The sequence below is a fragment of the Procambarus clarkii genome, chromosome 86, assembly GCF_040958095.1.
Source record: "Procambarus clarkii isolate CNS0578487 chromosome 86, FALCON_Pclarkii_2.0, whole genome shotgun sequence".
In the NCBI taxonomy this organism is placed as follows: Eukaryota; Metazoa; Arthropoda; class Malacostraca; order Decapoda; family Cambaridae; genus Procambarus; species Procambarus clarkii.
Window position 1 is genome coordinate 14,375,665 of NC_091235.1, and position 14,358 is coordinate 14,390,022.

Genomic DNA, 14,358 nt, shown 5'->3' on the forward strand with positions numbered 1-14,358 from the left:
CCAGGCCGTTGTCCATCATCCTCCCAGCAATGTTGTTGATCGCTCCCGTTCCCTCCTCCTGCTGCTGAGACTATGGAGGCTGTCTTCCAGTACGTTGTTGCTGGCACACCTGTCTCTCTAAGCCAGAAACTTAAGCCTGGCTCCTCTCCTTCTTCCTCCCCGGCAGGTAAGAAGGCATAGCTTTCTTCCCTACCCTCTGACTCCAATTCTATCACTGCATCCCCTCTCATTTCGGTGGTAGAGTCGCCTGTCCCAGCTACGGAGGTTCCTTTAGCCCTAAATTCTCTCTCGGTTGCTGCCCTTGCTGAGGTGTGCTTCCCTGTTTCTCCCCCCCCCCCCTCCCCACCGATTCCTTTGACCGCCCATCTCCATTACCTCCTTCAGCTCCGGACCCTGTCTTCCCACTCCCTTAACTCCGTCATCCTTGCCAAATTTACCCATGCCCCTAACCCTAATTTCACTGATCCTGATCCTAATCTTATTTAGTATACTGTGTTCTTCTTTGCCTTTGTTTCTTCATTGTTCTCTGTTGCTGTTCTCTCTCCTTTTGCCAATGTCTAGTCTTCAATGGAATATTCGTGGATTTTATGCCAACTTCCATGAACTCCAACTTCTGATTACACAGTTTTCACCACTTTGTGTATGTCTCCAGGAGCCAATGTTTGGTGCTCGTCCTTGTCGCTTTCATGGTTATTCTTTTCTCTTCCAATTCCCCCTCCCCCCCCACCATAACTCTACTGCTCTCTTGATTCGTACTGATATTACCTTCGTCCCCCTACTTTTTCCGTCACCTTTCCAATGTTCTTCCGCCCGTACCTTTGTGAGTAAATGGTATACTGTCTGTTCCATTTATCTCCCCCTCCAAATGTCCCACTTTCTTTTCCCAATCTTAGGCACTTGTTGGACTCCTTACCAGAGCCGGTGCTCCTGTTGGATGATTTCAAATATCGGCATTCCCTCTGGGGTGATGCTCTGACAAACACCCAGGGCCACCTTCTCGAACTATTTGTCCTTTCTTCCCTGTCTCTTCTGAATTTCTGGTGATCCCACTAATGTGGACTCCCGCACTCACACCCTTTCCTGTCTTGATCTTTCTCTCTACTCGATCATCTCTCTACTTAGATTTCTTGTGGCGGGTTCTAATGACCTCCATAACAGTGACCATTTCCCTATCCTGGTTACATTTTTCTCTTTTCACCCTCCCCTTTCCTTCCCTAGGTGGCAGTTTGCCAAGGCTGACTGGAGCCTATTCACCCTACATACTACTCTTTCCGACCTCTCCTTTCTCCCTCGAGCCCTCCTCCTTTTTCTTGACACCATCTCCAACGCTGCCCTCCTCTCTATTCCTCGCTCTACCTCTCGGGGCATGTGGAAGTGCTGGTGGAATGCAGACTGTGCTCGGGCTGTCGGCTGAAAGTGTGCAGCCTAGAAGAAACACCGATGTCGGCAGACGGCTGATTCTTTTATTTTATTTCAGAAGGCAAGTGCAGTGGTCTGTAAGACCATCTGTACAGCTAAATGTGAGAGTTTAAAATCTTATGTCTCCACGATTACGTCCGATACTCCTCTGCCCCAGATCTGGAAGAAAATCCACAAGACAGCGGGTAACTTTGTTCCAGATGTTCAGATTACCTTCGTGGTAATCTCCCCCCTCTTCCTACAAAGCTTCCTCTCTAGTCGTTCTTTTAATTAAGAGTGAGGCTTGGTACCGCTCTCTGCCTCTTTTTGGCAATACGTAGGTGTACCCCAAGGTAATGTTCTAAGCATTCCTCTTTTCCTGGTTGCCCTCAATAGTCATCTTTCCTCCCTTCCCTCTAACATCTTTTCAGCGCTCTATGTCGATGATCTTGCCCTTTGCTGTCGAGGTGACTTTTACCCAGTTATCCATTCCTTAATCCTCGCCATGTTGGCAGGGGTCGTTGGTCTTCTGTTACTAGTAACAAATGGCATGCTCTTAAGAATAGTGTGCCCCCATGTTTTCCTACCACAGTAACCGGCGGTGGAAACGGCTCTGGTGAGGTTACATACTGGCCATACATGCTTAACTCTTGGACACTTCATGGAGCGCCTGGTAAATTTCTGGTTGATACCTGGTTGATGTGGTTCTGGGAGTTCTACTCCTCAAGCCCGGCCCGAGGCCAGGCTTGACTTGTGAGAGTTTGGTCCACTAGGCTATCTTGAGATGAGGTTATCTTGAGATGATTTCGGGGCTTTTAGTGTCCTCGTGGTCTGGTCCTCGACCAGGCCTCCACCCCCAGGAAGCAGCCCGTGACAGCTGACTAACACCCAGGTACCTATTTTACTGCTAGGTAACAGGGGCATAGGGTTAAAGAAACTCTGCCCATTGTTTCTCGCCGGCGCCTGTGATCGAACCCAGGACCACAGGATCACGAGTCCAGCGTGCTGTCCGCTCAGTCGATCGGCTCCCTTAAGAAGGCTGTTGCTTGCAGCGACCCGCAGGCCCACATACCCACCGCAGCCCATCCATCCTGGTGTCTCATACCCATGGCCCACGTTGCATATATCATATGCGACGTGTTTATGAATCTCATACCCACGTCGCCGCCCTGCTCCTTATTGTCAACTGCATTGTCCCTCTTACAGTTGAGCATGTCCTGACTTCCAGGACGAGCATGTGTTTTGCTTCTTGACAGTCCCTCGCAGTCACTTGTCAATAGAATTCTTGGTGATTCGGATACCTTTGATATCGTTCACCTTATGCACTTTTGTTCTCATATTGGCATCCTTAGTGCCAGAGAATGCACTCCAGAGAGGTCCTCACTGCCTGATGTCATAATGGAAGGGGACTCCCCTTCCAAACAATAACACCTCTCCTCCTCCCCCCTCCTCACCATCTTCCATATGCCAACAGCAGTCATCAGCAAGGGTAAGTAATAACTTGAACATAGTTTTGGAGTGTGAATTTTGATGAATTGGGTATAAAATTTAGTTTTTAGTGAGGTTTTAGGGTAGTCAGGAACGGATTCATTCATTTCCCATTATTTCTTATGGGGAAATTAGCTTCGGTTTACGAGTTTTCGGGTTACGAGCCGTCTGCAGGAACCGATTAAACTCTTAAACCGAGGTACCCCTCGGAGCCGGTCGACCGAGCGGACAGCACACTGGACTTGTGATCCTGTGGTCCCAGGTTCGATCCTGGGCGCCGGCGAGAAACAATGGGCAGAGTTTCTTTCACCCTATGCCCCTGTTACCTAGCAGTAAAATAGGTACCTGGGTGTTAGTCAGCTGTCACGGGCTGCTTCCTGGGGGTGGAGGCCTGGTCAAGGACCGGGCTGCGGGTACACTAAAGCCCCAAAATCATCTCAAGATAACCCCTGTATGCAACTGAAAACTCCACACCCCAGAAATGACTCGAACCCAGACAGCCAGGGGCATTATGCAATTGACGTATCTGGTATCTTAACCACTCGAGCAACCGTGACCATACAAAAGACGATGGTAGCCTAGGCTATTTCCCCCCACCGTTTCGACGGCACTTGGTGGTGAGCTTGGGCATAGTTATTTCATAAAATCACCTCACTTTGTGGGGCCACATGAGCAACACAACTGCGAACAAGCTTGAATGGTCCCCAAGCATATATGCAACTGAAAACTCAACACCCCAGAAGTAACTTGAATCCAGATAACCGGGGACACTATGCAACTGGCGTATCTGGTACCTTAACCACTTGACCAACCGTGCCCGTACGAAAGACGATGGTAACCAAGGCTACTTCCCCCACCGTCCCGACAGCACTTGGTGGTGAGCTTGGGCATGGTTATTTCATCAAATCACCTTGAAGATTCATAGATGGACGAAATAATGCTGTGGTGCTGTGGCTAGTGCTGTGAACATCATGAACAGCATTGATTCACTGATATTTGAACATTGTACCACAGTCATTATCACACTCAGGCTCTTCTGTAATGCTATCATGGCTAAATAATACCAGTTATATATATATTTTCACATTATTAGGTGATGCTGTGGTCACAAGCTGAACAGCAGTGCTGTGAGCTCATGCTGCGTGCCCCAGCTTTGATTGCTCACTCAGTACTGAGGCTTTCACACCCGGGAATGTTGCCCACGATTTTTTTTTTAAATAGTGTCTGTTTTCAAGAGCGCTGAGGAAGCTGATGTGAACCCCATGTAGCCGCGGGGGTTTTGAATCATACGCTAAAAATATAAGATCCCGAACGCGCGTTGCGCACCCTCCGTCGAGCACCTACAGGCGCGTTGCGCAATTCAGTCATTAAGTAACCTCATACCTTTCACAGAAATATACACTAAATACAAATATAGGTTGTTCAAAGTACTGTACTGTACTATAATAACCTCCTCCAGAACAAGTGAGCCAGAAACTAGAGACATCTCTCAAGCTACTGCATCTTCAAATTTTACCAACCATTACCTTCTACCACCTCTTTCACTCGTACTGTACTGTAAACAAGTGAATAATTTTCTGCCATCAACCAGCATTACATCCAGTAAGCAAAACAATTTCAACATTCCCGGTAAATAAAACAAGTGTCTATTTATTCATATATATTTTTCTTGTAACATTCTTTCAATAATATGATTTTTGTTGAGCCAGGAGCCTAACTCCCAGCTATATGTTTGCACTTATAGGAAATACAGTTCAGAGGACTTGAGTTTTTTCTCAGGAACACATTGCATTCACACATTACCAACCTCCTGCATAGTATTTAAAATTGTACTGTAATTAAATTCATTCCAACTCATATCTTTCACTCCAATGATTTTTAGACAAGGTTTACACCAGAGTACTCTCCTGGTAAGATAATTAACAATTTGATGCAGTACAGCACATTAAAACATTTAATGTTTAAAGATACAGTACAACCATATCAAACATGCTTTTATTTATGACCAGTACAGTACGGTACTGTAAATAACTGTGCGATAAGCACCTCCAAAGGATACCTGACCAACCAGGCTGTGATTCGTACGTCAAGCTGAGAGCAGCTGCGTCCAACAGCCTAGTTGACCAGTCCAGCAACCAGGAGGCCTGGTCAACGACCGGGCTGCGGGGACACTAAGCCCCGGAAGCACCTCAAGGTAAGATAGGTAAGGTACTGTAATGTATCAAAATGTGTGATTTTAATTAAATTACTTTATTACACTGCACACAAATAAAAACCTATAAATGCAGGAGGGCAAGTGAGGAATGAAATGTGACCTAAAATGAATCAGGTTTGCTCCATTGAATTCATTAGAGAGAGCGGTTTCACCGCAATGTCTGACATTTTGTTTTTTACCTCAGAGGACATTGTGTACTACTGTATATTATACTGTACTGTACTTACCACAATTGAGTGGACTGCTCCTATTCTAGCAACTGCCAACATGGCCACAACCAATTCCTTGATCATAGGCATGTAGATGGCCACACGGTCGCCCTTGGACACACCCCTAGCCTTAAGCACATTGGCTACTTGACACACATCCTTCAGCAGGTCCCCATAGGTGATCACCTCTGTGTCAGCTGGGTCATTGCCTTCCCTGGGGATGAGAAAAGTGAGACAATTATAGCAAGCACAGGGTACCACATGGGCAGCAGCAGCATTATGTCAGCAATTATGGCAAGCACAGGGTACCACATGGCAGCAGCAGCATCATGTCAGCAATTATGGCAAGCACAGGGTACCACATGAGCAGCACACATGAGCAGCAGCAGCATCATGTGAGCAATTATGGTAAGCACAGGGTACTGCACAGGCACCAGCATCATGTCAGCAATTATGGCAAGCACAGTAATGCCACATGGGGGAGCAAGTAATGTGGCCTAGATTACTAAGGCCTACGAAATGTTCCTAAGACCATGGCCTTAGGAACGTGTAGGGCAGTCATACTATGAGAGTTACTGAAATTTTAACAGCAGCAAGCGAGTGATTATCATTATATATTTCAGGCAAAATGTGTGCTATGTCCAATTATATATATATATATATATATATATATATATATAATTGGACATAATATATATATATATATAATTGGACATAATATATATATATATATATATAATGAATATGAATAGGCCATGAATAAATAAATGGTGTGCATATATTTAGACTGTATCTGTATATATGTATATTCTCAAAGTTATACATAATGAACACCATCTTTGACACACAGATGCAACTTGTTAGAGCAAAAAAAAAAACTAAATAAATAAAGTGAGAAACGTTGAAAATAAATCGAGTTATTCCCATATGGCAACTTGCTTCATTATTACAAACCAAATGCAACTTCTCCAGGCCACTACAGCTAAACTGCAGGAGGTAGAGACTTTTTACTTGAATTTTTGTGCTTCTTGAGTGCTAATTATCAATACCAGAAGAAAAAATAGTGTTTTTTGGAACAATTTATTTTTGGCACACCACGAACATGTCATTTTAAAAGGTGCGCAGTGCAGGAGCACTGCGCATATATATTATCAGCAAAAATACTGAGGTAGTGATGGGCAGCTTTAAAACTAAGTATTTATAGAACCCTGTGTGTAGGTGTTTTGTGTTACTTGGATTCTTTCACTCAGATTTCTGTACACGTGGTCTATACCCCATCATCTGTGATTTCCCTTGGTAAAGTGTTTAAGTGTCAGGACACTACTGCTAAAAACCATGCTATCCTTCATAGTTACCAAGGAGTGTGGAATAGAGTAGCGACCTCAAGTCCCAGATTATGTGGATCCAATAGTCAATTCACCCCTAAGGCTTATGTTTGCTGGACAGTATCCCTCTATCTTAACAATCCTGTAACATATCCAAGTACCCCCTCTCCCCACCCTCTATCTATTCAGTATAAAATAATCCTGTGTTGTTCAGTCGTACCTCACGAACAAGGATGGCAGCAGAAAATGCGAACACAAAGAGGTATCCAAAAGAACCCAAAAACACTGGACACACCTCCCGCCAATTAGGCGTGCGGAATGGCAAAATAATGAGTAACAGGATTTATTAGTAACTAATAAGCAGTATTAGTTAAGGAACGGAAGGAACATAACCCCTGGCACCGGAGGAGAGCATGAAGCACCACAACCTGAGCCCCTGAGGCCAAGGCCAGCAAAAATAAGACCTTACAAAAATAAACACCAACCAAAGGGGCCACAACAAAACGAGAAGAAAGTAAACAAAGAACCCGATCCAAGAACCAGGAAGGCTCAGGCGGTGCATGAGTAGGCCGGAGGTGAAAAAATACACATGAAATCTTGTGAAACGGAGTGGAAATAACATCCACCCCGAACGTAAGCTGGAGCGATTCCGCCAATGATGCACGATACAAAGCGACAGTATCCGACATGAGAGGCCAGCCCAGAAATATCCCAAAGAGAAAGTACAAAACTCAGTCCTAAACCTACGAAAAACCCTGAAGGGAAAGGAAATGACAGAAAGACCCTCCCCCCCCCCCCCAAGACACTTCATACTGTCACCTGGAAGAAGACTGCAGATGGGATACCATCAAGGAACCCACCTGATCACCATAAAAAATGGTGATATACCCGCATCAGAAGGATCAGATGCGAAGTGCGGAGCAGTAAAACAAACCAGCAAGACTCCTTACTTGCTGATCTTTACCAGTGTAAAGATCTTTACCACTGGTAAACTGTTGCTTCAGTTTACCAGTGTCTACCACCTAGTGATGAACACGTTTAAATTCTTTGTGAAGAATTTCATTGTTTTTGTGCTTTCTTGGATTCTGAACATAAAAGTTCTTATTATATATCATGCCATGAGTTCCAAGAAAATCACTGGTAATATTCAAACTAAGAAAATAGTGGTGAGGATGATGATAGGAGAAAAACAAGATCATTCATAGTGAGACAATGTGATGTCTCACTACAGACAAGTGTTAGAACATAGGGAAAAACAAGTATCTATAGACAAATTCTTAGTAAGGCAAGCAAGCAAGCAAGCAGTGAGCTACAACCAGGTCCTAGTGGTATGCCTGCAAAATGTAAGAGAGAGTACCCCAGAAATGTCACTACTGTTATAATGGAAGGGGACGCCCCATCCAAACACTAACACCTCTCCTCCTCTGCCCATCCTCACTGTCTTTCATAGCCAACAAGAGTCCTCAATAGAGGTAAGGTACCTAAGAGTATTATTCTGTATAAAATGTATTTTTTAGTTAATATATTTAGGGGTGTGGAACAGATTCATTCAATTTTTATTACAGTATTTCTTATGGGAAAATTTGTTTCGGTTTTCGTACCGTTTCTGGGAACGGATTAAATACGAAAACTGAGGTACCACTATATTGGGTTTACCAGATTATCGAGGCACTCTACGTTTATTAATCTGTTCTGTGAATTCCTCAACCTCGCATCTGGTGGTTTGTATATTAGAATAATAACCAAGTTCATTTTTTCTATTTTTACTCCCAGTACTTCTACCACCTCATTTGTACAGTTAAGGAGTTCCAAGCATACAAGGTCCTCTCCAATATACTGTACAAACATACTCATCCAGTGACCTATTTATCATATCACATCTACATAGATTATATTCTGGTATCCAGATCCCACTGTCCACAACTTCCCTTGCATGAGTTGCATATGTATACAAATGGAAGAGATTGGATATAAATAGGAACTGCCTTGTATGAGCCTCTTGGCCCTCTGCAGATTCCTTTATTTTTATATTATATTTTTTTCTAATAGTACACTAATAATTATTGTTAGGAGAGCTTGCAGGAACTTTAAATTGCAGTCATTGATATACTTATCTTCCCATTTATATCATGTTAAGTGTTTATTGATCTGAAGGTGAAGATAGTTGTGTGATAAGGTTACCGACCTTTTGAGTAGTTGTGTAGTCATGCATCACCTTATCATACCCTGTGCAGGGCATTATACTGTAGCCCCCTTTGTCTATGTGTCAGCACACAAATATCATCCAACCCTGCTTTTCTTCCCCCATTTTGTGATGAATGATATCCTCCCATGCCTCCACTATTAACCCCAACATAGTTATGAGCACAATTGATGGATTGTGGCTTAGATTAAAAATAGCAATGCGCAATCTCATGACGTAAATGTACACAAAATGTGCATAAAAGGAATTACTGGTATAGAAAATGCATCTTTAATTTTCTAACAGCTAGATAATTTACTGTGAAGACTTTCACCTAGATACCATACTTGCTCCAGTACTCTCCCAGTCTCATATCTGACACAGGCAACAAAACAAACCATGGTACCATATCCTTTGCAGACACCACTAGGACTTTTATAAGCAGACACTCTAGAGGACACAACACAACAGAAAACAACAAGATGTTCTCTTGTGCTATGATAAAAATTAATCAAAACTGAAATCAGAATAAGCGGGGGAGAGCCACGTGAGATGAGCTCCATGAAAAAATATATCTCAAGATATTCTAGTGATACAGAAACTAAACCCAATCACAAATCTCAAAGTATATCGCAAAATAAGAAAAAAATTATCATAGTGATTGCCATCCAACTTTTGTTTCAAAGAAAATAGCAAGAGTAATCTTGAGCAAGAACAACTGCCTCCCCACGTGGTGCCAGAAACATTTCTTCAGGTCTAGGTTGCCAAGACATACACAACTAAATATTTTCAAACATAGAAAAAATCAGTTATTCATTAAATGCTAATCATTATTGTCACATACAGTAATTATAAAGAAGACGTAATTAAACTAAAACAATTTAACCTTGTCAATGGCAAGGTGATCAACTTTAAAGTGTTCATAAGCCATTGCTCCCTGCACCTCTGTGCAGCGGCCAGGTTGTGGCTTGTGGTCCCCAGTAGGCACATAAGAACTCTTCGACAGATGACCCCCACTTAATTAACTTACTGATTAAGTGTTGCACTTAATCAGTAAGCAAGCTCCAGGGAGTCGATGGGGCTCCCGCACAGAAAATAGCTCCAAAATGGGTGGTAGACTAAACCGCCAAACATAAAATGCGAACCACTGAGATTAACAAGTGAAGTGCCCATATATCTTTGAGAGAGTACTAAGAAGTAAGATCACAAAATATACAGAATCAAAGCATCTCCATAACCCCGGACATCATGGTTTCAGAACAGGGCGCTCTTGCCTGTCACAGTTGCTGGACCACTATGACATGGCATTAGATGGCATCTAATGCCATGTCATAGTGGTCCAGCAACTGTGACAGGCAAGAGCGCCCTGTTCTGAAGCCATGATGTCCGGGGTTATGGAGATGCTGTGATTCTGTATATTTTGTGATCTTACTTCTTAGTACTCTCTCAAAGATTTTTATGATGTGCAAAGTTAGTGCTATCGGTCTGTAATTTTTTGCCTCTGCCTTATTTCCTCCTTTATGGAGTGGTGCTATCTCTGCTGTTTTTATTATGTCAGGGATAACACCAGTATCTAGGCTTTGTCTCCAAAGAATATGAAGGGCCTGCGATAGTGGTTTTTACAGTTCTTGATGAATATGGAGTTCCAAGAATCAGGGCCTGGTGCAGAGTGCATAGGCATACTGTTTCTGGCTTCTTCAAAATCCAGTGGGGATAGGGTGATGTCTGATATATGATTTGATGTTGGTATCATATCCATGAAAAATTCATTTGGGTTATCAATCTTTAGTGGCTCGCTAAAAACAGTCGTACTGCTTCCTCAGTAACTCGCTCATTTCTTTGTTGTCATCAGTGAAAGTTCCATCTCCCTTTCACAGGGGCCCGATACTAGATGTGGTTTTTGATCTTGATTTTGCATAGGAGAAAAAATATTTGGATTTCTCTCTATTTCACTGATGGCCTTTTGCTCTCTTTGCCTCTCATGGGTTTTGTATGATTCTTGTAGCTTGAGTTCAATTGTTTCTATTTCTCTACCTAACCTTCTTCGCCGTTGTTGAGATAGGGTGCGACTCAAATTGTTCCGCGATTTGTTTTCTTCACCTATAGAGGGAACGATGTTCCTGTTCCAATCTGCATCTCTTTCTCTTTTTTCTTAGAGGTATGCAGTTTGAACATATTTCTAGTGCTACAGATCTTATTTTTTCCAGGCACTGGTTCAGGTTTACATTTTCTAGCTGTTCTTCCCAGTTTATTTCTGTGAAGTCTTGGTTTATTTGCTAACAGTTTATCTGTTTATTATTGAAGTTGAATTTGCTCAAATCTTCTCCACCAGGAATCGGGACTGGTTTTGAAGGTCTATTCCCCATGCTTGTCAGAACTTCAATTAAGTTGTGATCTGAGTAACAGGTATTTGTAATCATTATGTTCCTGATCAATTCATCATTATTGGTGAAAATAAGGTCCAGCGTGTTCTCCTTCCTAGTTGGTTCTACTATTTGCTGGTTTAAGGCAAACCTGTCGCACATCCGTAGCAGGTCATTTGCATGTGCCTGTTCATTTAGGCTACTTCCTGGTATTCTTTCTGATATTACTGTATTAGCCAGGTGCTTCCATTTCAGGTGCCATAGGTTGAAGTCCCCAAGCAGGATGATGTTCGGGGCTGGATTTGTGAGGTTTTCCAAGCAGTGTTCTATTTTCATTAGTTGGTCTTTAAACTCCTGAGGATTTGCCTCCGGTGACTTATATACAAGGACAATAACTACATTTAGGATCTCTATTTTGATTATCAGCACTTCCACCATATCATTTGTGGTGTTTAGCAGCTCAGTTCAGATGAGTGTGTATCTGATGTAGAGGCTGACCCCAACCTGTAGCCAGTGTTTCTTGTCACATCTGAAAAGATTGTACTCTGAGATCCATATTTCACCATCATGGTAGTCCTTGGTTTGAGTAAGGCAAACAATGCCAAGGCAAACAATGCCAAGGCAAACAATGCCAAGGAATTTGAGGCCAGAGAAGCATCTGTCCCGGTTGACATTAGCTTGCAAACTGAAGTGCTAGGCAGCCGGTGCAGGTAGGTCCAGGGGCCCCCCCCTCCCCCTTCTTGGGGATGGGAGGGCTGTGCGGACGAGCGGTGCGGCTGTAGAGTGTGACGTTTTCTTGGGAATGAAGGGAGCTCTACCTCTCTTTTTTCGGCTTTTCGTTGTTAGTTTCTTACCATGTGGGGTTTTTGTTATGCCTACCTTTCTGGGTGCCTAACCAGAGTCGATGACATAAGGAAAAACCCCAACCACAGGGGGGATGGTTCCAGGGCAATTGCTCCATGAAACCTCTCTGAAGGGGCCAGGTTCTGGCTCGTGGTTCCTGGTAGGTCAAACTCCATAGCTAATGTTCCAGTCTAATATAACACACATTAACCCGATAGCTCCAGGGAGCCATAGGGGCTACCCACAGAAATAAAACAAAATCATTAGAGGAAGGGGAAGTGAAAATGTTCCTGAAAATTGTATATACTGTACCAACACAGATGGAGCGAGATAAAAAATACAAAATGAGGATTTCAGAGAGCTGGACTAACTACCAATTCCAGAACATGCAACAGAATACATAGAGGTATCTCAAGGAGAAGTGGAAAAATTACTCATGGGGCCAGAAAGAAATAAAGCTATTGGACCTGATGGAGTTTCACCTTGGGTGCTGCAAGAATGTGCAACTGAGCTGAGCATTCCACTCCAATTAATATTCCAGACATCCTTGTGCACAGGAATCTTAGCAGATTTATGGAAAAAGGCAAACATAGTACCAATTTTATAAAAATGGTAGTCAAGAGGAACCTCTAAATTATAGACCCGTAACATTAACAAGAGTAGTAGTCAAAACACTAGAAAAAAATAGAAAAGCCAAATGGGTTGAACACCTAGAGAGTAATGACATAATAACAGACAGTATGGTTTTCAAACAGGAAGGTCCTGTGCATAAAATCTATTTAGTTTTTATAATAGAGCCACAGAGAAACTACAGGAAAGAGGTGGTTGAATTGACTGCATATCTGGACCTAAAAAAGCTTTGACAGAGTCCCATACAAGAGGCTGTTCTGGAAAATAAAACATGCTGGAGGGGTGACAGGGAGACTTCTGACATGGATGAAAAATTTTCTGACAGACAGATGAGGGCAGTAATCAGGACATTGTATCTGATTGGAAGAGTGTTACTAGTGGAGTACCACAGGGTTCAATTCTTGCACCAGTAATGTTCATTGTCTACATACACAATCTACCTGAAGAAATACAGAATTACTGTACAATACATGAACATGTTTGCAGATGATGCCAAGATACTGGGAAAGATAGGAGATGCAGATGATTGTAATACTCTTCAACCTGATCTAGATAAAATAAATGCTTAGAGCATCAAGTGGCAAATGGAATTGTATGTGAATAAATACCATGTTATGAAATGCGGAATCAGAGAAGAGAGACCGCACACTACTTTCAAATTATGTGGAAAGGAATTACAAAACTCTAATAAAGAATAAGACCTTGGGGTGTTTTGGATAGTAAGCTGTTGCCAGTGGAACACAAAGACCATTGTGAGAGGAGCATATGCATCTCTTTCCAACTTCAGATTTTCTTTGAGTTATGTAGATGATAAAATACTAATGAAACTGTTCATGACTTTTATGAGACCAAAATTGGAATATGCAACAGTTGTAAAGGTGCAACGGCATGCTTCCTAAACTGAGAAACATAAGTTACGAGGAGAGACTAGAAGATAGTCAAAACTATGCCAAAACTAGAAGATAGAAGAAAAAATGGTGATATGATCACCACTTAGAAAAATATTAACAGGAATAGACCAAAATGACAAAGAGGAATTCCTGAAACCAGCAACTTCATGAACAAGAGGACACATATTCAAGCCAAGGAAACAGAGGTGCCAAAAAAATATTAGACAATATTTTTTTGCAGACAGTGGTAGACAGTAGGAACAAGCTAAGTGAGAAGGTGGTGGAGGCCCAAACCGTCAGTAGCTTCAAAGCATTATATATGACAGAGTACTGGGAAGACAGGACACCACGAGCATAGCTTTCATCCTGTAACTACACTTAGGTAATTACATACACACACAGAAAAAGACTGTACCGGATATGATGGTCTATGTCACCCAGAAATGCCAGGAAGCTGCAGGCAGGTTTATCCCAGCCCAAAAGAAGAAAAATTGAAAGCAAAAGAAGAATCCATGGTTCAATCAGGAATGTAAGGTAGTGAAGCAATTGAGTACAAGACCATGAAGAAATTACAGGAATAACAGAACACCAGAGAGCAGGGAGAGATACCAGAGGGCCATAACCTCAGAGTGAGGAGAAAAGCAGAGACAGTATGAAAATGACATTGCGAGTAAAACCAAGACCAAACCAAAACTGCTTCAAAGCCACATCAGGAGGAAAACGGCAGTGAAGGAACAAGTGATGAAACTGATTAAAGGGGAGAACAGATACACAGAGAATGACAAGGTGTGTGAAGAACTCAACAAGAGATTCCA

General features: G+C 42.6%; 2 protein-coding genes across 4 annotated transcripts in view; one reads left to right on the top strand and one right to left on the bottom strand.

Annotated features, from left to right (window-relative positions):
• Positions 1–14,358, bottom strand: part of AcCoAS (acetyl coenzyme A synthase) — a 63,146-nt gene that overhangs the window by 40,357 nt on the left and 8,431 nt on the right. For all 3 annotated transcript variants that reach the window (XM_045759165.2, XM_045759156.2, XM_045759148.2), the window contains exon 2: positions 5,329–5,524. In XM_045759165.2, coding sequence (XP_045615121.1) covers positions 5,329–5,524 — 196 coding nt within the window. The remainder of the gene's footprint in view (positions 1–5,328; positions 5,525–14,358) is intronic.
• The window catches only part of LOC123768447 (uncharacterized), a 487,820-nt gene that overhangs the window by 4,863 nt on the left and 468,599 nt on the right, over positions 1–14,358 (top strand). The window lies entirely within an intron of this gene.